The 26,153-nt window shown below is 45.3% G+C and overlaps 1 protein-coding gene across 1 annotated transcript in view; it reads right to left on the bottom strand.

Moving 5' to 3' along the window:
• Nucleotides 1–17,134: 17,134 nt before the first annotated feature.
• The window catches only part of tmem242 (transmembrane protein 242), a 31,855-nt gene continuing 22,836 nt past the window's right edge, over nt 17,135–26,153 (bottom strand). The window contains exon 4 of the mRNA XM_078229981.1: nt 17,135–17,584. Coding sequence (XP_078086107.1) covers nt 17,471–17,584 — 114 coding nt within the window. The 3' untranslated portion in view covers nt 17,135–17,470. The remainder of the gene's footprint in view (nt 17,585–26,153) is intronic.

Here is a 26,153-nt window from a genome sequence, read left to right on the forward strand (position 1 = left end):
AGTCAAGGGCTCAGGCAGAGTAAAAAAGGTGACAAACACAAGAAGGGAGGTGGTCAATGCAGTGCAAGGAGATGGTCTGGGGAACGATAACCAGTTTGCAACAGGTAGGGACAGAGCGTGCAATCAAAAGAATGCACTAACAAATCGGGTCCATATAAAGGCTAGCATAAAGACACTTTGTTTCGAACGCTACGTGCATTCAGGTAAAGTGAATGAGTTGATGGCACAAATCAGTACAAATGGTTATGATCTAGTGGCCATTACAGAAACGTGGTTGCAGGGTGACCAGGACTGGGAACTGAATATCCAGGGGTATCAGACATTTCGGAAGGATAGACAGGAAGGAAAAGGAGGTGGGGTAGCTTTGTTAATTAAAGATATCAGGGCGGTAGTGAGAGACGATATAGGCTCTAAGGAGCATAATGTGGAATCGTTGTGGGTGGAGATAAGGAACAGTAAGGGGAGAAAGTCACTGGTGGGCGTGGTCTATAGGCCCCCAAATAATAACTTTGAGGTGGGTCGGGCTATAAACAAGCAAATAATGGATGCGTGCAAAAATGGAACAGCAATAATCATTGGGGATTTTAACCTGCATATTGATTGGTTGACTCAAGTCGGAAGCGGTGGACTTGAGGAAGAGTTCTTAGAATGTTGTCGGGATAGTTTCCTCGAACAGTATGTTACAGAACCTACGAGGGAGCGAGTTATCTTGGATCTGGTCCTGTGTAATGAGACAGGTAAAATTAATGATCTTCTTGTGAGGGATCCTCTTGGAATGAGTGATCACAATATGGTTGAATTTCTAATACAAATGGAGGGTGAGAAAGTAGGGTCCCAAATGAGTGTCCTCTGCTTGAACAGAGGTCAGTACAATAGGATGAGGGCAGAATTGGCTAATGTAGACTGGGAGCGCAGACTAGTTGGTAGGACAGCTGAGCAACAGTGGCAGATCTTTAAGGAGATTTTTCTCAGTACTCAGCAAAAATATATTCCAGTGATAAAAAAGGAATGTAAGAAAAGGGATAACCAGCCATGGATAACTAAGGAAATAAAGGAGAGTATTAAATTAAAAACCGATGCGTACAGAGTGGCCAAAACAAGTGGGGAATTAGAAGATTGGGAAAGCTTTAAAAAACAACAAAGAACTACTAAGAAAGCGAGAAAGAAAGGAAAGATAGATTATGAAACTAAACTAACACAAAATATAAAAACTGATAGTAAAAGTTTTTACAAATATATATATATATATATAAAGGAAAAGAGTAGCTAAAGTAAATATTGCACCCTTAGAAGACGAGAAGGGAGATTTAATAATGGGAAACGAGGAAATGGCCGAGGCCTTAAACAAGTTTGTGTCGGTCCTCACGGTAGAGGACACAAATAGCTTACCGAAAATTGACGGTCGTGGGACTGTAGGCGGTGAGGTCCTTAAAACGATCACTATTACTAAAGAGGTAGTGCTTGGTAGGAGAATGGGACTAAAGGTAGACAAGTCCCCGGGCCTGGGTGGAATGCATCCCAGGGTACTGAAAGAAATGGCAGAAGTAATAGCAGATGCGTTGGTTGTAATTTATCAAAATTTGCTGGACTCTGGGGAGGTGCCAGCTGATTGGAAAACAGCTACTGTTACGCCACTGTTTAAAAAAGGAGGTAGACAAAAGGCAGGTAACTACAGGCCGGTTAGCTTAACATCCATAATTGGGAAATTGCTGGAATCTATCATTAAAGAAGAAATAGCAGGGCACCTGGAAAAGAATGGTTCAATCAAGCAGACGCAGCATGGATTCATGAAGGGAAAGTCGTGTTTGATGAATTTACTGGATTTTTATGAAGATGTAACGAGTGCAGTTGACAGAGGGGAACCGGTAGATGTGGTGATTTTGGATTTCCAGAAGGCATTCGATAAGGTGCCTCACAAAAGGTTGCTGCAGAAGATTAGGGTACACGGAGTTGGGGGTAAAGTGTTAGCGTGGATTGAGGATTGGCTCTCTAACAGGAAGCAGAGAGTTGGAATAAATGGGTGCTTTTCTGGTTGGCAGCTGGTGACTAGTGGCGTGCCGCAGGGATCGGTGCTGGTGCCTCAACTGTTTACCATATACATAGACGATCTGGAGGAGGGGACCAAGTGTATGGTAACAAAGCTTGCAGATGACACAAAGATGAGCGGGAAAGCAAATTGCGTGGAGGATGCGGAAAGTCTGCAGAGAGATTTGGATAGGCTAAGTGAGTGGGCGAGGATCTGGCAGATGGAGTATAACGTTGACAAGTGTGAGGTTATCCACTTTGGAAGGAATAATAGTAAAATGGGCTATTATTTAAATGGTGAAAAATTACAACATGCTACTGTGCAGAGGGACCTGGGGGTCCTTGTGCATGAATCGCAAAAACTCAGTTTGCAGGTGCAGCAGGTGGTCAAGAAGGCAAATGGAATGTTGGCCTTTATCGCAAAGGGGATGGAGTATAAAAGCAGGGAGGTCATGCTGCAATTGTACAAGGTACTGGTGAGGCCGCAACTGGAGTACTGTGTGCAATTATGGTCCCCTTATTTGCGGAAGGATATATTGGCCTTGGAGGGAGTACAGAGAAGGTTCACCAGGTTGATACCGGAGATGAGGGGGTTAGCTTATGAGGAGAGATTGAGTAGATTGGGCCTGTACTCGTTGGAGTTTAGAAGGCTGAGGGGAGATCTTATAGAGACATATAAGATAATGAAGGGGCTAGACAGGGTAGAGGCAGAGAGATTCTTTCCACTTCGAAAGGAAACAAGAACTAAAGGACACAGCCTCAAAATCAGGGGGAGTCAGTTTAGAACAGAGTTGAGGAAGAACTTCTCTCAGAGGGTAGTGAATCTCTGGAATTCTCTGCCCATTGAAGCAGTGGAGACTACCTCGTTAAATATGTTTAAGTCACAGGTAGATAGATTTCTGATCAATAAGGGAATTAAGGGTTATGGGGAGCGGGTGGGTAAGTGGAACTAAACTACTATTGGATCAGCCATGATTTTATTGAATGGCAGGGCAGGCTCGAGGGGCTAGATAGCCTACTCCTGCTCCTATTTCTTATGTTCTTATGTTCTTAAAAACTGAAATTTTCAGCTCCAGGTTTTATTAGTTGAATTTAGGTGCAGTGGAGTTGGGGGGGGGATGCTGGATATAAACCCAGATTCTCCACAAATATTAGCCTGGACCTCTGGATTATTAGTCCAGTGACATAACCATTATACTACCATTTCCCCCAGGGTTTTCACCTACAACATTCTATCTGGGAGTCCAATCTATACATGAGTCATTCTGTGTGAGAGGGACAGAATAGGAGCAGGAGTAGAATATTTGGCCCCTCAAGCCTGCTACGCCATTCATTTAGATCATGACTGATCTTCTACCACAATGCCATTTTCTTGCACTGTCCCCATGATATCTTTACTATCCAGAAATCTATCAATATCTATCTTGAGCATATTCAATGACTGAGCCTCCCTCACCCTCTTGGGTGACATAGAACATAGAAACACACAAGATTTACCACCCTTTGGGTGAAAGAATTCCTCAACTCACTCCTAAATGATCTGCCCCTTATTCTGAAACTGACTCACTGGGTTGTGGAGCACCACCCCACTCCATCGCCAGGGCAAACATCCTTCCTGGATCAACTGCGTCAAACCCCATAAGAATTTTATAAACTTTATAGAATGCAGGCCTCGTACAGGCCAATCTCTCCTCACAGGACAATCCCACCATCCAAGAAATCAGTCTGGTTGCACTCGCTCTATGGTAAGTATATCCTTTGTTAGAATCATAGAGTCCCTACAGTGCAGAAGGAGACCATTCAGCCCATTGAGTCTACACTGACTGCAATCCCACCCAGCCCCTATTCCCGTAACTCCTCACATTTACCCTGCTAATCCCCCGACACTAGGGTCAATTTAGCATAGCCAATCAACCTAACCCGCACATTTTTGGACTGTGGGAGGAAACTGGAGCACCCAGAGGAAACCCACGCAGACACGGGTAGAACATGCAAACTCCACACAGACAGTGGCTCCAGGCCGGAATTGAACCTGGGTCTCTGGCACTGTGTAGCAGTGCGAACCACTGTACCACCGTGGCGTTAGGTAAAGAGACAAAAAATACATGCAATACTCCAGTATACTCTCACCAAGGCTCAACGCTAGTTTTATGGTCCCATATTGAGATGAGCTCTCTATTCCCCACATTTTTAATTGATTGAATTTAAATTCCAGCAGCCACCATGGATGGATTTGAACCACGTCTCCAGAGAATACACTATTAGTCCAGTGACATTACATAGACATAGAACATAGAACAGTACAACACAGAACAGGCCCTTCAGCCCACGATGTTGTGCCGAGCTTTGTCTGAAACCCAGATCAAGCTATTTCCTCCCTATCATCCCGAAGTGCTCCATGTGCCTATCCAATAGCTTCTTAAATGTTCCTAAAGTTTCTGACTCCACTATCCCTGCAGGCAGTCCATTCCACACCCCAACCACTGAGTAAAAAAACCTACCTCGGACATCCTACATCTCCCACCATGAACCCTATAGTTATGCCCCCTAGTTACCGCACCATTCACCCGAGGAAATAGTCTTTGAACGTTCACTCTATCTATCCCCCTCATCATCTTATAAACCTCTATCAAGTCTCCTCTCAACCTCCTCCGCTCCAAAGAGAAAAGCCCAAGTTCCCTCAACCTTTCCTCATAAGACCTACCGTCCAAACCAGGCAGCATCCTGGTAAATCTCCTTTGCACTCTTTCCAGTGTCTCCACATCCTTCTTATAGTGAGGTGACCAGAACTGCACGCAATATTCCAAATGTGGTCTCACCAAGGTCCTATACAGTTGCAGCATAACCCCACGGCTCTTAAACTCAAACCCCCTGTTAATGAACGCCAACACACTATAGGCCTTCTTCACAGCTCTATCCACTTGAGTGGCAATCTTCAGAGATTTATGGACATGAACCCCAAGATCTCTCTGTTCCTCCACATTCTTCTGAACCCTACCTTTGACCCTGTAATCCACATTCAAATTTGTCCTACCAAAATGAATCACCTCGCATTTATCAGGGTTAAACTCCATTTGCCATTTTTCAGCCCAGCTCTGCATCCTATCTATATCTCTTTGCAGCCTACAACAGCCCTCCACCTCATCCACTACTCCTCCAATTTTGATGTCATCACCAAATTTACTGATCCACCCTTCAGCCCCCTCCAAGACATTTATAAAAATTACAAACAGCAGAGGACCAAGCACTGATCCCTGTGACACTCCGCTGGTAACCGGTTTCCAGTCTGAAAATTTTCCATCCACCACCACCCTCTGTCTTCTGTTAGATAGCCAGTTACCTATCCAATCGGCCAAACTTCCCTCTATCTCACACATCCTTACTTTCTTCATAAGCCGACCATGGGGGACTTTATCGAACGCCTTACTAAAATCCATGTATATGACATCAACTGCACTACCTTCATCAACACACTTAGTTACCTCCTCAAAAAATTCTATCAAATTTGTGAGGCAAGACTTGCCCTTCACGAATCCGTGTTGACTATCCCGGATTAAGCTGCATCTTTCTAAATGGTCGTAAATGCTATCCCCAAGGACCTTTTCCATCAACTTAGCGACCACCGAAGTAAGACTAACCAGCCTATAATTACCAGGGTCATTTCTATTCCCTTTCTTAAACAGAGGAACCACATTCGCCACTCTTCAGTCCTCTGGCACCACCCCCGTGAACAGTGAGGACCCAAAGATCAATGCCAAAGGCTCTGCTATCTCATCCCTTGCCTTCCAAAGAATCCTAGGGTATATTTTATCAGGCCCAGGGAACTTATCAACCTTCAGTTCATTCAAAATTGCTAGTACATCTTCCCTCCGAACATCTACTTCCTCCAGCCTATCAGCCTGTGACACCCTCTCTTCCTCAAAAACATGGCCCCTCTCCTTGGTGAACACCGAAGAAAAGTATTCATTCATCACCTCTCCTATCTCTTCTGACTCCATGCACAAATTCCCACTGCCGTCCTTGACCGGCCCTAACCTCACCCAGGTCATTATTTTATTCCTCACATTAGAGTAAAAAGCCTTGGGATTTTCCTTGATCCGACCCGCCAAGGACTTCTCATGCCCCCTCCTAGCTCTCCTAAGCCCCTTTTTCAGCTCATTTCTTGTAACCCTCCATCAAGCCAACTGAACCTTGTTTTCTCAACCTTACATACGCTTCCTTCTTCCTCTTGACAAGACATTCAACCTCTTTTGTGAACCATGTTTCCCTCACTCGGCCATTTCCTCCCTGCCTGACAGGGACATACCTATCAAGGACACGCAGTATTTGTTCCTTGAAAAAGTTCCACTTATCATTAGTGCCTTTCCCTGACAATTTCTGTTCCCATCGTATGCTTCCTAATTCCTGCCTAATAGCATCATAATTACCTCTCCCCCAATTGTAACCTATGCCCTGCCGTATGGCCTTATCCCTCTCCATTGCAATAATGAAAGACACCGAATTGTGGTCACTATCTCCAAAGTGCTCTCCCACAACCAAATCCAACACTTGGCCCGGTTCATTTCCCATTACCAAATCCAATGTGGCCCCACCTCTTGTCGGCTTATCCACATATTGTGTCAGGAACCCCTCCTGCACACACTGCACAAAAACCTCCCCATCCGAACTATTCGACCTATAAAGGCTCCAATCAATATTTGGAAAGTTAAAGTCCACCATACAACTACCCTGTGACCTCCACACCTATCCATAATCTGCTTAGCAATTTCTTCCTCCACGTCTCTATTACTATTTGGGGGCCTATAGTAAACTCCTAACAACGTGACCGCTCCTTTCCTATTCCCAACTTCAGCCCATATTACCTCTGTAGGCAGATCCCCTTCGAAATGCCTTTCTGCAGCCGTTACACTCTCCTTGATTAACAGTGCCATTCCTCCACCTCTTTTACCACCTACCCTACACTTACTGAAACATCCATACCCCGGAACTTCCAACAACCATTCCTGTCCTTGTTCTACCCATGTCTCCGTAATGGCCACAACATCGTAGTCCCAAGTGCCAATCCACGCCCCAAGTTCACCTACCTTATTTTGGATGCTCCTTGCATTGAAGTAGACACACTTCAACCCACCTTCTTGTCTGCCGGTACCCACCTTTGACCTTGATACCGTTTCCCAGTACCTCACTACACTCACTGACCTCCGGACTACAACTCCTTTTCCCATCCCCCTGACAAATTAGTTTAAACCCACCCCACCCCACCCACCGAAGAGCCATAGCACATTTCCCTCCCAGGATATTGGTGCCCCTGTGGTTCAGGTGCAACCCGTCCTGTTTGTACAGGTCCCAACTTCCCCAGAAAGTGTTCCAATTATCCACATAGCTGAAACCCTCCCTCCTACACCATCCCTGCATCCACATGTTTAACTGCACTCTCTCCCTGTTCCTCAACTCGCTATCTCGTGGCACTGGCAACATACCAGAGATGACAACATGGTTTGTCCTGGCTCTCATCTTCCACCCTAGCTCCCTGAATTCCTGTTTTAAATCCCGTCCCTTCTCTTACCTATGTCTTTGGTGCCGATGTGCACCACGACTTGTGACTGTTCCCCCTCCCCCTTTAGAATCCTGAAGACACGGTCCGAGACGTAACGGACCCTGGCATCCGGGAGGCAACATACCATCCGTGAGTCTCTTTTGTTGCCACAGAACCTCCTATCTATCCCTCTAACAAATGAGTCCCCAATAACTATACCTCTACCGCTCTCCCCCTTACCCTTCTGAGCCACAGGGACGGACTCAGTGCTGGAGACCTGGTCACTGCGGCTTACCATTGGTAGGTCGTCCCCCTCACCTGTATCCAAAGTGGAATACTTGTTGCAAAGGGGAACGACTACAGGGGATCCCTGCACCAACTGCTTCCTCCCAGCCCCTCTCACTGTCACCCATCTATTTTCATTCCCTGGAGTAACTATATCCCTGAAGCTTGTGTCTATGGCCTTCTCTGCCTCCCTAATGATCCTAAGCTCATCCAACTCCAACTCCAGCTCCAGTTCCCTAACGCGGTCTTGGAGGAGCTGCAGATGGGTGCACTTCCCACAGGTGTAATGAGCAGGGACACTGATGGCGTCCCTCACCTCAAACATTCTGCAGGAGGAACATTGCACTGCCTTCACTTCCATCCCCACTATATAACTTACTGCTACAAAGAAGAAAAAGAATTGCTCCAATGGAACACTGAACTTTTTTTTCCCCTTCCTCAGAATCCACTGGGAAAGAACTAAGATTCGAAATTGTAGGGTAACAGAATGAATTTAAACCTGTCCTGTCTCACCCGTTTCCGTCTAAGCCCAAGGAGCCAAAGCCTTTACAGCTCTCACTCTGCTCCCTGCTCACTATCATTACCACTACACTATCATCCCAAGTCCTCTTGTTCTCAAATCATCTTGCAGTAAAGCCCAACGTACCATTTGCATTTGCCTTCTCAGTTGTTTGCTGCATCGGCAAGCAAGCTTTTAGTGACTCATGAATAAAGACACCCAGGTCCCTTTGGACATCAACACTTTCCAACCTCTCGGCATTTTCTTACCAAAGTGGATAACTCCATATTTTTTCACATATTTAATCTGCCATGTTTTTGCCTGTCCAAATCCCCTTGAAGCCTCTTTACATCACCTTCACAACTCTCATTCCCTCATAGTTTCATATCATCGGCAAACTTACAAATATTACATTTGCTCCTTACATCTAAATAATTGATATAGATTATGAATAACTGAGGACCAAGCACTGATCCTTCAGTACCCCGGTAGTCCTAGCCTGCCAACATCGGAATGATCCATTTATTCCTACTCTGTTTTCTGCCCATTAACAAATAGTCAAAATTTTTATTGTATCAGTTGGAACTTGTGTCTCATGATACATTCGTAATTTAGTTTGAAGTAATTTTATGAATGTTCCATCTTTGTATCATTAACCTATTTATACAAGATCACCTCTCAAATAATTCTTTTCAAGGCTAAAACTGAACTGAATTATTTACAGATGAACATATAGAAAAATAGTGGAAGGAATTCAAAGAGGCATGTAGTACAGCATAATACCAATGTCTGTAGAGTTAAAGTTGCAGCTATAAGGAAACATTGGGTAGACTGAGATGAGTGACCTGATTGAAGAGTATAAAATTATGAGGTGCCTGGGTAGAGTAGCCAGGAAAGACCTGTTTCCCTTAGCAGAGGTCCCAATACAGAGCCCTGCGGAACACCACTAGTCACAGGCATCCAGCCGGAAAAAGACCCTTCCACTACCACCCTCTGTCTTCTATGACCAAGCCAGTTCTCCACCCATCTCGCCACCTCCCCCTTTATCCCATGAGATCCAACCTTTTTCACTAGCCTACCATGAGGGACTTTGTCAAACGCTTTACTAAAGTCCATATAGACAACATCCACGGCCCTTCCTTCGTCAACCATTCTGGTCACTTCTTCAAAAAACACCACCAGGTTAGTGAGGCATGACCTCCCTCTCACAAAACCATGCTGACTATCGTTAATGAGTTTATTCCTTTCTAGATGTGCATACATCCTATCTCTAAGAATCTTCTCCAACAACTTCCCCACCACGGACGTCAAGCTCACCGGCCTATAATTACCCGGGTTATCCTTCCTACCCTTCTTAAATAACGGGACCACATTAGCTATCCTCCAATCCTCTGGGACCTCACCTGCGTCCAGTGACGAGACAAAGATTTGCATCAGAGGCCCAACGATTTCACCTCTCGTCTCCCTGAGCAGCCTTGGATAGATTCCATCAGGCCCTGGGGATTTGTCAGTCTTTATATTCTCTAACAAACCTACCACTTCCTCCTTTGTAATGGAGATTTTCTCCAACGGTTCAACACTCCCCTCCGAGACACTCCCAGTCAACACATCCCTCTCCTTTGTGAATACCGACGCAAAGTATTCATTTAGGATCTCCCCTACTTCTTTGGGCTCCAAGCATAAGTCCCCACTTTTGTCCCTGAGAGGTCCGATTTTTTCCCTAACAACCCTTTTGTTCCTAACGTATGAATAAAATGCCTTGGGATTCTCCTTAATCCTGTCTGCCAAGAACATTTCGTGACCCCTTTTTGCTCTTCTAAATCCCCGTTTGAGTACTTTCCTACTTTCTTTGTACTCCTCCAGAGCTCCCTCCGTTTTTAGCTGCTTGGACCTAATATACGCCTCTCTTTTCTTTTTGACCAGTCCCTCAATTTCCCTGGTTATCCACGGTTCTCTAATCCTACCCTTCCTATCCTTCTTTTTTACAGGCACATGCTTGTCCTGTAGCCCTAACAACTGTTCCTTAAAAGACTGCCACATACCAGATGTGGATTTACCCTCAAACTCTCCAACTAATACCGCTACTCCCCCACCTCTTTTGGCCCCTCCTCTGTCTCGCCTAAAACACTTGTACCCTGGAATATTCAGCTGCCAGTCCTGTCCCTCTTTCAACCAAGTCTCTGTCACCGCAACCACATCCAAATTCCTCGTGCGCATTAAGGCCCCAAGTTCGTCTGTCTTACCTGCTACGCTCCTTGCATTGAAGTATAAGCACTCCAGACCTCCAGGCCCAGTGAGGTCGTCCTCCCCCAGAGTGCTCTTCTTCTTTGCCAGCCTTGTCCCAGCCCCAAGCTCGTCCCCAGCCTCCACACTTGTAGACCTAATATTTTGATCCCCACCCCCCTGCCATACTAGTTTAAACCCCCCCGAACTGCACTAGCAAAGCTCCCAGCCAGGATATTTGTGCCCTTCCAACTTAGTTGTGACCCCTCCCTCTTGTACAGGTGCCATCCTCTCCTGAAAACTTCCCATTGATCTATGAAAATGAAGCCCTCCCTCCTGGACCAGTCCTTTAGCCAGGCATTCATTTGTACCAACTCCCTATTCTTAGCCTCACTGGCACGAGGCATTGGGAGCAGCCCAGAGATGGCCACCCTAGTGACCCTACTTTTTAACCTATTTCCCAACTCCCTGAATTGCTCTCTTAGGATCCCCCTACTCTTCCTATCTACGTCATTTCCACCAACGTGTATAATGACATCCGTTTCTTTATCTTCCCCTTTTAATATGCCTCCTATCCGCTCGGAGACATCCGTGACCCCAGCACCAGGTAGGCAGACTACCATCCTGGAGTCCCATTCGCACCCACAGAATCGCCTGTCTGTGCCTCTAACTGATACATCCCCCACCACTATCGCTCTCCTAACCCCTCTCTTCCCTTTCCGGGCCACAGAGCCTGACTGTGTGCCAGTGACCTGGTCACTGTCTTACCACTGGAGAGGCACACTCCTCCACACTATCCAAAACAATATACCTGTTTTTATTAGGAATTTTATTAGGAATATTAGGAAAAAACCACTGTGTGGTGGATGTCTGGAATTCACTGTCTGGACTGGTGGTGGAGACAGAAATCCTCAACTCATTTAAAAGGTACCTGTATCTGCACCTGATGTGCTGCAAATTGAAAGGCTATGGACCAGGTGCTGGAAAGTAAGATTAGGATGGGTGGCTAGATTTTAAAGCTAGCAGACATGTTGGGCTGAAAGGCCTCTTTCTGTGCTATAACTTTCCTATGCTTCTATGGACTTACAGAAAATTGATAATCCAGCAGACTGGGAGGGATCTAGAAAATAATATAGGAACTCAGAGAAAATATTAAGACTTCATGAGGTCATCTACTTCAGAGCTAAATGTCTAAGATCACAATTATAAGGAAAAACTGGAGCCTGAGGTTTAAGAACATTAACCAAGAGCGAACTATTCCGTCCCTTGTGCCTTCTCTGCCAGTCAGTTGACTGCATCATCTGGACCTTCAGAGCACCCTCCGTGCTCTCATCCCACGTACTCCCCGCGCTGGAGATCTCTACTGCCTTCTGAAGATACACAAGGCCAACACACCCAGCCGTCCCATCGTATGGGGCAATGGCACCCTGTTTGAGAACCTCTTCGGCTATGTTGAAGGAATCCTGAAACCCCATCGTACAAGGAACCTTCAGTCACGACACTTACAGAAACTCAGCACCCATGGAGCAGTTGAACCAGGAATACACCTCGTCACAATGGATGTCTCGGCACTGTACACCAGCATCCCTGCAACTTCCTCAGTACTCAACGCCGACAACTGCCAATCTCCAGCTGCAATTCTACAACTCATCCACTTCATCTCGGATAACAATGTCTTCACCTTCAACAACCAGTTCTTCATCCAGACACACTGAACAGCCATGGGGACCAAATTCGCACCTCAATATGCCAACATCTTCATGCACAGGTTCGAACAAGACCTCTTCGCACAAGAACCTTCAACTGATGCTATACACTAGATACATCGATGACATTTTCTTCCTATGGATTCATGGCGAACAATCACTGAAACTACTACATGATGACATCAACATCCCACCATCAGACTCACACTGGACTACTCTCCAGAATCGGTTGCATTCTTGGACACACGCATCTCCATCAAGGATGGTCACCTCAGCACTTCACTGTACTGCAAGCCCACAGATAAACTCACAATGCTCCACTTCTCCAGCTTCCATCCTAACCACATTAAAGAAGCCCTCCGTCTACATAGGATCTGCTCAGATGAGGAGAAATGCAACAGACCTACAGACGCTGAAAGGCACCCTCTTATGAGCAGGATATGGTGCTCGACTCATCGATCGATAGTTCCCACGTGCCACAGCGAAAAACCACAACGACCTCCTCAGAAGACAAACACGGGATACGGCAGACTGAGCATCCTTCGTCGCCCAGTACTTCCCCGGAGCGGAGAAGCTACGACACCTTTGGAGCCTTCAACATGTCATCCATAAAGACGAACATCTCGCCAAGGCCATCCCCACGCCCCCACTACTTGCCTTCAAACAACCGCACAACCTCAGACCATTGTTCACAGCAGACTACCCAGCCTTCAGGAGAACTGTGACCATGACACCACACAACCCTGCTACAGCAACCTCTGCAAGACGTGCCAGATCATCGACACAGATGCCATCATCTCACGTGACAACACCATCCACCAGGTACACGGTACATACTCTTGCCAACGTTGTCTACCTGATACGCTGCAGGAAAAGATGTCCTAAGAGCTTCGACAACGGATGAATGGACATCGCTCAACAATCACCAAGCAGTATTCCCTTCCTGTCGGGGAACGCTTCAGCAGTCAAGGACATTCAGCCTCTGATCTTCGGTAAGCGTTCTCCAAGGCGGCCTTCAAGACACACGACAACGCAGAATCGCTGAGCAGAAACTGACAGCCATGTTCCACACACATCAGGATGGCCTCGACTGGGATCTTGGGCTCATGTCACACTATCTGTAACCCCCACGACTTGCCTGGGCTTGCAAAATCTTGCCAAATGTCACGACTCGAGACAATTCACACTTCTTTAACCTGTGCTTAACCTCTCTCCACTCGCATTGTCTGCACCTGTGAAGACTTGATTACCTGTTAAGACTCACATTCCAACCATTGTCTTGTGATTGAGTGTGTCTACATATGCCCTGTTTGTGAACCCAACTCTCCACTCACCTGATGAAGAGGCAGCGCTCCAAAAGCTTGTGCTACCAAATAAACCTGTTGGACTTTAACCTGGTATTGTGAGACTTCTTACTGTGTCAGTTGACTCAAGATCGTTGTAATGTTGTTTGGTGTCTTGCTAAGAGGTCTAGTGGCTCGTGTGGTTAAAAATAAACTATTTGTTGTTAACTTGCAACAATACACATATCTCCAAGGTATAGCCCTCGCTCGGTGCTATTCTCCAGTTCCACAATAACCCTTGCTATGCCAAACACCCTTATACTGTACCTCCCTCCAAATCTTCACTCAGATGATCTGGAAGCTTTACGACTCTTCCAGATCTTGTTCTCTTCCCATTCATTTGGAGGAGTGTCAGTCTCAGTTATATTCATGGAATCATAGAAACCCTAGAGTGCAGAAAGAGGCCATTTGGCCCATCGAGTCTGCACCGATCACAATCCCACCCAGGCCCTACCCCCATATCCCTACATATTTTAACCGCTAATTCCTCTAATCTACGCATCTCAGGACACCAAGGAGCAACTTTAGCATAGCCAATCAACCTAACCCGCACATCTTTGGACTGTGGGAGGAAACCAGAGCACCCGGAGGAAACCCACGCAGACACGAGGAGAATGTGCAAACTCCACACAGACAGTGACCCAAGCCGGGAATCGAACACAGGTCCCTGGAGCTGTGAAGCCACAGTGCTAACCACTGTGCTACCGTGCCGCCCCTTGGACTGTCTTTGTTTGTTTGGAGTTGAAATTGTCGTATGAGTGTTTCAAGTCACAGTCATAGAGGTTTACAGCATGGAAACAGGCCCTTCGGCCCAACTTGTCTATGCTGCCCTTTTTTTTCTTAAAACCCCCAAGCTAATCCCAATTGCCCGCATTTGGCCCATATCCCTCTATACCCATCGTACGCATGTAACTATCTAAATGCTTTTTAAAAGACAAAATTGTATCCGCCTCTATACCTCTGGCAGCTTGTTCCAGACACTCACCACCCTCTGAGAAAAAATTGCCCTCTGGACACTTTTGTATCCCATGTCATCCAGTGTTCCCTACTTCGGCCAGCCTTGCCCTTCACTCTAAGAGGAATGTGTTTACCCTGAACTCTGGTTAACACACTTTTGAAAGCATACCACTTACCAGACATCCCTTTGCCTTCCCACAGACTCCCCCAATTAACTTTTGAAAGTTCCTGCCTGATACCATTAAAATTGGCCTTGCCCCAATTTAGAATTTTAACCTTTGGGCCAGACCTATCATTCTCCATAGCTATACCTGGGTTTCAATGTTGGTTCACTTCTTCTGCTCTTTGGTGTTGAATTTCTCTTTATCAGTTACAGCCTCATGACCCCTGCATCGCCATCCCTCCCCGCCTGATGAAACCCACACTCCTCCAACTCTGCACTTCTCCCCCATCTGCACACCTTTCCCCAACTCCCACACGACCTCCGCCCCCACAGCACTACCCAACCTGTCCCAAGCACTATACCCTTCCACACAACACCCACTCCATTCTCCCATTCCTGCACCACCACCCCAACCCACTATACCCCCAGCAGGAGCCCCGCCCTTGCAACACACCCCCTATCCCCTCACGCACTTTACTGCCCTGCACCACACCCCACAACTATACAAAGAACAAAGAACAATACAGCACAGGAACAGGCCCTTCGGCCCTCCAAGCCCGCGCCGCTCCCCGGTCCAGGATTGAATCCTGAATCCAGGATCCCTGCCCAATTTTCCAGCCTATCTACATACCAATATCCTATCCACCGAGCTGTCCCTCACAGCTACGATGCTTTGTTCATTACAACCTATTAACTTACCCCCACCCCCCCCATTCCAGACCATGTGATCTCCAGGGAGAGGCGAAAACCCAGAGTGAAAAACCCCAGGGCCAATATGGGGAAAAAAAATCTGGGAAATTCCTCTCCGACCCCCTGAGGCGATCGAAACGAGTCCAGGAGATCACAATGGCCCCGATCGGAAAATGCTTCCCAACCCTAGTCATTTCCACTTCCACGAACACCATATGAATTCCCTGCCCCCGAGACAGGTTCCCAACTATCCGCAGTCTCACTCTGTACTGGCACCAGCAAGATGATCATAGAATGAAGCCTTGAAACGAGAAACCAGGAACAATTAGCCCGCGCCGCTCCCTGGTCCAAACTAGACCACTCTTTTGTATCCCTCCATTCCCACTCCGTTCATATAGCTGTCTAGATAAGTCTTAAACATTCCCAGTGTGTCCGCCTCCACCACCTTGCCCGGCAGCGCATTCCAGGCCCCCACCACCCTCTGTGTAAAATACATCCTTCTGATATCCGTGTTAAACCTCCCCACCCTCACCTTGAACCTATGACCCCTCGTGAATGTCACCACCGACCTGGGAAAAAGCTTCCCACCGTTCACCCTATCTATGCCTTTCATAATTTTATACACCTCTATTAAGTCTCCCCTCATCCTCCGTCTTTCCAAGGAGAACAACCCCAGTTTCCCCAATCTCTCCTCATAACCAAGCCCCTCCATACCAGGCAACATCCTGGTAAACCTCCTCTGTACTCTCTCCAAAGCCTCCACGTCCTTCTGGTAGTGTGGCGACCAGAACTGGACGCAGTATTCCAAATGCGGCCGAACCAACGTTCTATACATCTGCAACATCAGACCCCAACTTTTATACTCTATGCCCCGTCCTATAAAGGCAAGCATGCCATATGCCTTCTTCACCACCTTCTCCACCTGTGACGTCACCTTCAAAGATCTGTGGACTTGCACACCCAGGTCCCTCTGCGTCTCTACACCCTTTATGGTTCTTCCATTTATCGTGTAGCTCCTCCCTACATTATTCCCACCAAAATGCATCACTTCGCATTTATCAGGATTGAACTCCATACTTCGCATTTATCAGGATTGAACTCCATATACCTCCTATACCCCCTCCCACTAAACCCCCCACAACCCCTATACCCCCCCACCCACTAGTCCCCTCCTTACCCTGCCAACTTCTACCCACTACTCATCACTCCTGCTCATTACACCCCATCCCCTACCCACAACTCCTATCTACAACCCACCCAACACACCCCCATCCACTACTCCCCTACAGATAAGTCCCCACGCAACCCCTCCCTGCAGCAACTGCTGTGTCCCCATCCCCGGCCTCTCCTGCCGTGCCAGCCCTGCCCATCGCCTGCCCCCCCCCCCCCAATCACACCTGCCCTCCACCTCCCCACCCTCCCTCTGTCACCCCTCCCTGCCACTCCCACCCACTCTCCCTCCCCGCCCACTCCCTCCCCCCCCCCCCCAATCCCTCCTCCCCATCGGATTAATGGCATTTATAAAAAACATTTTGAAGTCTCTACCTAGGAACAGAATATATTTCATAAATATATGCTGTTATAAATAAATGCAAGATAAATATCGTAACATGATTTGGAATAGAATACTTCAGGTATGCTTACCACTTTTGTGGAATTCCTTCAGAAATGACACTGACTGGTTTAAAATAAGCAGATTAACATTTTCCCAAAACATGTTCTTTAATCATTTATCGAAACAGATAATCTACAATAAATGCAATATCCAATTTTAATACTCAAGTATATTAGGTAGCTTTGAGACTCAAAGCTGTACGGCATCAAATAAAAACAACCCAATATGATTCATGGATAATTCCAGTGGTAAAGCAACTGCATGCTGTAATATCCAGGGGTGAGAGTGGTCAAAGACTCAGGACTTTCAAAAAGTCAATATGTTTTAAATCAATACAATAATATTCCATAATGTATAAAAGGTATATTTGTTTATTTCTGTTCGGCGAACAGTGGATTTACACGTGCACATTTTAAATCAGTATTATACTACTTTGATTTGAAGAGGTTTTCCCAACTGAGCTGCTCAGTGGTCTGTGATATGTCCATATTCTTTGGAATTTCAGGAAATAGCGATTGCATTTTTTCTCTCAATTCTCTCAGCTGCAAAAAAGGTGGAGAGAAAAAGATTCAAAATGAAATTTACAGTAATACAATATTTGAATACAGTTACATACAAATGTCACTTCTGCTTGATTAAATTATTTTGCAGAGGGGATCTATGAAAGTAGGAATGGAGAAGAATTCTTCATTTGATGAAAATTTGTGGCAAAATCAGATGCAAAATCACCCCCTTATTCGCTGCAAATATAAACAGCAATGCAGGTGCAAAATCCTGCAAGAGTCGGGAAATGAGAGTCTCGCTGGCAAGATTATATTCCCTGATTTTCCCCACCCCTCGCTAGTGATATAATGAGGCTCCCACAGATCATTTAAATGGATTTTAATAAATTTGAATATTAACAGGCCACCTGCCACATGATCTCCCCTCACTGAATATACAAATGGCAATGGTTTCAGAAGAACGGGACTCAGTTGAGGAAATCCTGCTGGGGGCACCAAGGTAAATATAGCCCCTGGCTGGGAGAAGCAGGACATGCCCAGGCATTGACCCACTAGGAAGCTTTTATTAGAACAAACTTTATTTAACAATACAGTTTAACTATGACAACAAGACTTAGCTAACTTTTACCAATTAAACATAACAAGATACAATTCTTAGCTGCTCGCTTATCTCTATTAGTTCCAATTTAAGCAATATTCCTCAGACGTAAACTCTTCAAAATCAGTTATCAAACATGCTGGTACACAGGCCGCTCGTCCTCAAACCACCAGAACGCCTCTGGAGAAAGATACCTATTTTCTAGCAGGTCACAAACTGCTTTCTACAGAGAGAGCGAGAGAGAAAGAGAAAAAATAATGCTTCTGCCAGACCCAAGCTGAAACTTCCTGACCTTTTCTCTGTAAGCCTACCTCTTCCCATGAGCACGACTCACTTGTCAATCAACCTAATTAAACCCTACTCTGAAACCCCAGAGGACAACCCAAAAAAACAGAACTGCATTAGCTCAGATTAAAACAAACACTCCAGTAACAAGAATTATTCTTCTGCATTCTTGGTAGTTTACGTCTTCTGCCTGGGGCAGACAAAGCGACACCGTTTAAAGAGTTGAATCTTAATATCTTCTTCACAAGAAACATGGCGCAAATACATTTTTTAAAGGCACAGTAGTGTCACAAAAGATGCACACTGGTTTTCAGTCAGAGCCTGAGGCGCTGACAAATTATGGGAACATTCCATCCATGATCAAAGTTTTAAAAAACTAATTTTCATTCCTTTGAAATTAAATGATGAGATTTCAATTCCTGCAGTTACACAGACTTTAAAAAGGCATTCAAAAGTTTGTCTGATTCAATTCAACATCAATATAACTATGCAAAACAGTGATGGTGGATCACAGTGCTATCTGAAATTAATTAAATGGAATGGAATCAGATTTCTCAGGAAGCTGGCAACTTCATCAGCAAGGACTGCTAGAAATGACAGACAATATTTCAATACAAATACAAAGTAATCTGTTTCGCTATTCAGTGGCACATATCACAGTTCTTTACACTTACTTATCTTTATGCATTTTGCTAAAATTCAACAGTTAAGGGCATTATAGTTAAATCTCATCCTATTGCAATTCTTATGTGACATTCTGAAATATGCCCTTTCCAAACAAAGTCACTTGAGTAGCATTGAGATGCAAGTAATTCTGGTGGAATTTTTATTCTTTTTCTTACCCCAAGGGTCATGAGGTTACTGGTAGTGGTCCATCTGAAATAAGTTAAATCTTAAAAACTCTAGTAACTTGAGCCCAAAAATAAGGTTGTTGAATATATTGTTAAAAGGAGGATTTTTAAAATGTAAACAAATAATGAAGTTTAACATAACAGTAGTAAACAAAAGAAAACAGGAGCGTTAGGGAACAGGTCTGGATTTGCAGAATTCTCTTGCAGACTGAAGCCCCAGTTAAAGCCCGCACATGCTCAGAAGGGAGAAAGGCTTATAAGAACACTCTGTAACATAAACATTTGACAAAGTTATAGTCTAGTACTTTGCAGAAACCTTACCGAGCCCTTCATAGATGGGAGAGCAGCAAGCAGCTATCCCCAAGGAGACTGACATCCTTGGAATGGAATAGACTGCTTCCCTTTACTGAAAACGTTTCTAACACAATAAACATTTTAGAATTGCTTTGTTCAAACTGAGTCACATAGTTCAGTACGAAAGAGTGTTTCTTGTAATAAAGAGTGTTTACATAATGTTATTTAATTTAAAAAACTGAATACATCCAGAGTAAATCTACTTATACAATAGTATACCCGAACAACATTTTTAAAAAAAGTTAAAATAAGCTCCAACAGTTGTTCAGAACATAGATGATCAGTATTGGATCATGGGAACAGGAATAGGACATTTAGCCCTTTAAGCCTGTTCTGCCACGCAATAAGATCATGATGGGTCTATGACCTAACTCCATGTACCTACTTTTGCCCCATATCTCTTAATAACTAACATAAATCTACAACTCGGATTTAAAATTATCACCGATCTCACATGAATTACTGCTTGTGGAAGAGTATTCCAAATTTCTACCACACCCTGTGTGTGCAGAAATGTTTCCTAATTTCATCCCTAGTCCTGGACTCCCCAAGCAGTGGATTTTCTATTTAGTCCATTAGTTCCTCTTAATATCTTGAAAACTTTGATTAAATGACCTAGCAACCTATTAAACTTCAGGGAATACAACCTGTGTTTATGAAATCTCTCCTAATAATTTAACTCTTGGATTCCAGATATTATTCAACAAATCTATGCTGCAATCCCTCTTCTAAGGCCAATATATTGTTCCATAGGTGTGGTGCCTAGACTACAGAAATCCAGGTGTGGTCTGAACAGGACTGTGTATAGGTGAAGAATGACTTCTAGCTTCTTGTATCCTAGTCTTTTGGATATAAAGGCCAGCATTTCATTCATTCATTTGATTATTTTCTCTTCCAGTTAATAACATTGAGGCTCCAAGGTTTCAAACTTATAATTTAGAAAGCATCCTCTTTAGATCCAAAATAGATAACCTCATACTTGTCTCCAGTTAAATTAATTCACCAATTTTGTCTATTCACTTAAAATCCAATACCTTTGCAATTTTATGTTTCCCCTGCTACAAAGCTGCCTAGTTCAGTCATCAGCAGATTTCACGTCATGGCTCCCCATCATCTAAGTTCTTAATAAATTGTTGAAACTGCACCACAGATTTTTGAAGGATACCATTCATCATATTCAACAAATTAGAACATCTGTCCACAAAAAGATGTGGCACGATGGCAGTGGTTAGCACTGCTGCTTCACAGCGCCAGGGACCCAGCTTCGATTCTGGCCCTGGTCACTGTCTGTGTGGAGTTTGCACATTCTCCCTGTGTCTGCGTGGGTTTCCTCCAGGTGCCCCGGTTTGCTCCCACAGTCCAAAGGTGTGTAGGTTAGGTTGATTGGCCGTGCTAAAATTGACCCTAGTGTCAGGGGGATTATGGTCAGTACAGACTCAATGAGTCGAATGACCTCCTTCTGTACTATAGGGATTCTATGATTCACTGTCTTCTGCCAATTTTTATCCAGGTCAATAATTAACCTTCAATTTTAGCTAAAAGTCCCTTATGTTTATCAAATGCTTTCTGGAAGTCCATATAAACAACATAAATATGCATTTCTCTGTTCACTTCTTTAATCATTTCTTCAAAAACAAAAAAAAAATCAATGATCAGGTATGATCATCCCTTTACCAGTACAATAGTTTGCCAAATATTAACGATAGAGGGTTGGCAGCAGGAGAAATACTTAATACGATTAATGTTACCAGAGAGGCAGTGCTGGGTAGACTAATGGGACTGAAGGTGGACAAGTCCCCGGGTCCGGATGGAATGCATCCCAGGGTATTGAAAGAAATGTCAGAGGTAATAGTGGATGCGTTAGTGATTATTTATCAAAACTCGTTGCATTCTGGGGTAGTGCCGGTTGATTGGAAAACGGCTAATGTTACGCCGCTGTTTAAAAAAGGAAGGAGACAAAAGGCGGGTAACTATAGGCCGGTCAGCTTAACGTCTGTAGTAGGGAAAATGCTGGAATCCATTATTAAAGAGGAGATAGCAGGGCATCTGGATAGAAATGGTTCGATCAATCAGACGCAGCATGGATTCATGAGGGGAAAGTCGTGCTTGACGAACATGTTGGATTTTTATGAAGATGTGACGAGGGCGGTTGATGGAGGAGAACCGGTGGATGCGGTGTTTTTGGATTTCCAAAAGGCGTTTGATAAGGTGCCCCATAAAAGGCTGCTGAAGAAGATTAGGGCACACGGAGTTGGGGGTAGTGTGTTAAAGTGGATTGGGGACTGGCTATCCGACAGGAAGCAAAGAGTCGGAATAAATGGGTGTTTTTCCGGTTGGAGGAAGGTAACTAGTGGCGTGCCGCAGGGATCGGTACTCGGGCCGCAACTGTTTACCATTTATATAGATGATCTGGAGGAGGGGATGGAGTGTAGGGTAACGAAGTTTGCAGACGACACAAAGATAAGTGGAAAAGTGAATCGTGTGGAGGACGGAGAAGATCTGCAGAGAGATTTGGACAGGCTGAGTGAGTGGGCGAGGATATGGCAAATGGAGTATAACGTTGATAAATGCGAGGTTATACACTTTGGAGGAAATAATAACAAATGGGATTACTATCTCAATGGAAACAAATTAAAACATGCTACCGTGCAAAGGGACCTGGGGGTCCTTGTGCATGAGACGCAAAAGCCCAGTCTGCAGGTACAACAGGTGATCAAGAAGGCAAATGGGATGTTGGCCTATATTGCGAGGGGGATAGAATATAAAAGCAGGGATGTCTTGATGCACCTGTACAGGGCATTGGTGAGGCCGCAGCTGGAATACTGTGTGCAGTATTGGTCCCCTTATATGAGGAAGGATATATTGGCATTTGGAGGGAGTGCAGAGAAGGTTCACCAGGTTGATACCGGAGATGAGGGGTTTGGATTATGAGGATTGGGTTTGTACTCGTTGGAGTTTAGAAGGATGAGGGGGGATCTTATGGAGACTTATAAGATAATGCGGGGGCTGGATAGGGTGGAGGCGGAGAGATTCTTTCCACTTAGTAAGGAAGTTAAAACTAGAGGACACAGCCTCAAAATAAAGGGGGGTCGGTTTAAGACAGAGTTGAGGAGGAACTTCTTCTCCCAGAGGGTGGTGAATCTCTGGAATTCTCTGCCCACTGAGGTGGTGGAGGCTACCTCGCTGAATATGTTTAAAGCGCGGATGGATGGATTCCTGAGCGGTAAGGGAATTAAGGGTTATGGGGATCAGGCGGGTAAGTGGTACTGATCCACGTCAGATCAGCCATGATCTTATTGAATGGCGGGGCAGGCTCGAGGGGCTAGGTGGCCTACTCCTATTTCTTATGTTCTTATGCTGGCTCTCTCGCTGATCAATAAAAAGTCACCCTATCCTTAAATATGATCTCTTGTTTCCTGACAATAGATGTTAGCCTAATTAGTCTACAATTCCCTGCTTTTCCTCGTTCAACCGTCTTAAATGGTGAATGGCTTTCTGATTCCACCATTTATTGAAGCCGTGCTACTGATGTTTGTGTGGAGCAGCTGGATCCAATTGCAGATTTCTTCCCCAAACTCCATTATGGATATGGAAACGCTGGAAAGAGTGCAGAGGAGATTTACCAGGATGCTGCCTGGTTTGGAGGGTAGGTCTTATGAGGAAAGGTTGAGGGAGCTAGGGCTGTTCTCTCTGGAGCGGAGGAGGCTGAGGGGAGACTTAATAGAGGTTTATAAAATCATGAAGGGGATAGATAGAGTGAATGTTCAAAGACTATTTCCTCGGGTGGATGGAGCTATTACAAGGGGGCATAACTATAGGGTTCGTGGTGGGAGATACAAGAAGGATATCAGAGGTAGGTTCTTTACGCAGAGAGTGGTTGGGGTGTGGAATGGACTGCCTGCAGTGATAGTGGAGTCAGACACTTTAGGAACATTTGAGCGGTTATTGGATAGGCACATGGAGCACACCAGGATGATAGGGAGTGGGATAGCTTGATCTTGGTTTCAGATAAAGCTCGGCACAACATCGTGGGCCGAAGGGCCTATTCTGTGCTGTACAGTTCTATGTTCTATGGAAAGCAAATCCATCATATAAGAGTGCGATATTCTGTCAAAGGCCTTCTCCTGGTCCAGGCTGATGAGGCAGGCATCCACACCCCTTACCCATAATAGACAACCGTAATCTTGAGTAACACCAGGCTATCTTCCTGATGGGTACAGAGCATATCTGGTCACCAACTCTAGAGCAGGCCTCACCAGATTGGCGATGACCTTGGACAAAATTTTATAGTCCACATTCAACAGTGAAATGGGTCGCCAATATCTAATTTCTTCCCTTTTCCCCCTTCCACTTGTCGATGAGGCTAATGATGCTTTTCCTCATGGATTCTAACAGTCTCCCGGTCACAAGCACATTCTCGTAAAACTCCAGCAGGTCGGGGCTGATCCAGTCCCTCAGAGCGGAATACAACTCAGCTGGTAAGCTGTTGCTTCCTGGAGTTTTATTCTTGAGGATCTCGGGGGCTTTAGTCAACTCATCCAGAGTTAGCGGTCTGTCTAGGCTCTCCAGCTCGCTGTCCTCAAACTTTTGAGATAGAGGACAGGAAGGAATGGGAGGCTGTGCTGTGAGCATCATGTCATACAGTCCAGTATAAAAGGACTTGCTCAGCCTCAAAGTGTCAGACTGCAATGACTTTACTAAACCATCTTCTTCTTTCAGGCTGCTAATTACCTTTTGGAAGAAGAAATGCGAGCACGTCTCATTCTGCTCCACAGAGCGGACTCTGGACTGTTTTGGAAATCTCCGTGGTGAAGAACGAGACTTGCTGGCCCTTCACCTCCTGCAAGCATTTCTGGAGTTGGAACTTTTTCGCCCATCTCTCTTCTGAGCACTTGAGAATGAAAAACCTCATGATGTTCTCTTTTGTTGCCTCCTGCCAGTGTGTTAGGTACTCAGAAGGTTTCACAATTCTCCAACCTTTGTAAATAATCCCTTTCGAGTTCCTCAATATTCTCTGGGTTCGACAGTTTCACATTCAGCTTATACACTTCCCTGCCAAACCTCTAGCCCTCCTGTAGGTGGCAGTCAGCCAGTAGGAAGCAGTGGTCAGAGAAGAACACCAGCTTGAAGTCAGTGGACCTTACAGTGAATGCTCAGGACTCAAAAAGGAAGTCTATCTTGGAGGAGGAAAGCTTGTCCGCCCCTGACCAGGTATATCCACGCTGTACTCCATCTGCAGGTTTGCTGAAGATGTCATGCAGCTTGGCATCTTTTACTGTTTACATCAGGAGTCTGGATGAAGTGTCCAGTCTGCTGCAGGAGCGTCCAGCTGCATCCTGATGCAGTTGCTAGCAGCAGCGGTAGCTATATTAATTAACCGGAATGGAGCATGCTTGTAAGTAAGTCTGCAACGAGGAGATGTCCGCCCACCACCTCCTTAACGGAAATGGTGAAGTTGCACTCAGAAGAGAATACACAGGCAGGAGGAACCAGAGTCACCCTAACCAGATTGATGGCCTCTGTGACCACCAATGCAATCATTGCCTGTAAGAACCGAGGTGTGATATTGGACACTCCTGCAGGAACAACAGATTTTATCACATGTATTAACATAGTGAAAAGTATTGTTTCTTGCGCGCTATACAGACAAAACATACCGTTCAGAGAAGGAAACGAGAGAATGCAGAATGTAGTGTTACAGTCATAGCTAGGGTGTAGAGAAAGATCAACTTAATGCAAGGTAAGTCCATTCAAAAGTCTGACAGCAACAGGGAAGAAGCTGTTCTTGAGTCGGTTGGTACGTGACCTCAGACTTTTGTATCTTTTTCCTGAAGGAAGAAGGTGGAAGAGTGAATGTCCAGGGTGCATGGGGTCCTTAATTATGCTGGCTGCTTTGCCAAGGCAGCGGGAAGTGTAAACAGAGTCAATGGATGGGAGGCAGGTTTGCGTGATGGATTGGGCTACATTCATGACCTTTTGTAGTGCCTTGCAGTCTTGGGCAGAGCAGGAGCCATTCCAAGCTGTGAAACAACCAGAAAGAATGCTTTCTATGGCGCATCTGTAAAAGTTGGAGAGAGTCATGGCTGACTTGCCAAATTTCCTTAGTCTTCTGAGAAAGTAGAGGCTTTGGTGGGCTTTCTTAACTATAGCGTCGGCATGGGTCGACTTTTGAACTTGGCAAGGTAGTTCAAAGTAGCAAAATATCGCATAGTGGATTTAACACTACACGTTAATGGAAGTGAACTTTATCCCAATTTTAACAGGTTTTGCCACTTATCAGATCTGATGTCTTTGACAGTTCCAGTCCTTTGGTCAGTTCCTGCATACCCATAGCATCCGTAAATTGTTTTACTTTGGGTGGGCTGAGGAAACAGTCCTGAATCCCCCATTGGGATTGTTCCATCCAAGTGTTGTTATTTCTTCTGTTGGAAGTCTTTTCCATCCATCCCCCTCCAGGGGCACTGCTGCTCTCAATTTCCCAGAGCTGGGATGTGCTGGCCTTCTCACTTTGGGTTGGAAT

The sequence above is a fragment of the Mustelus asterias genome, chromosome 15 (assembly GCF_964213995.1).
Source record: "Mustelus asterias chromosome 15, sMusAst1.hap1.1, whole genome shotgun sequence".
Classification (NCBI taxonomy): Eukaryota; Metazoa; Chordata; class Chondrichthyes; order Carcharhiniformes; family Triakidae; genus Mustelus; species Mustelus asterias.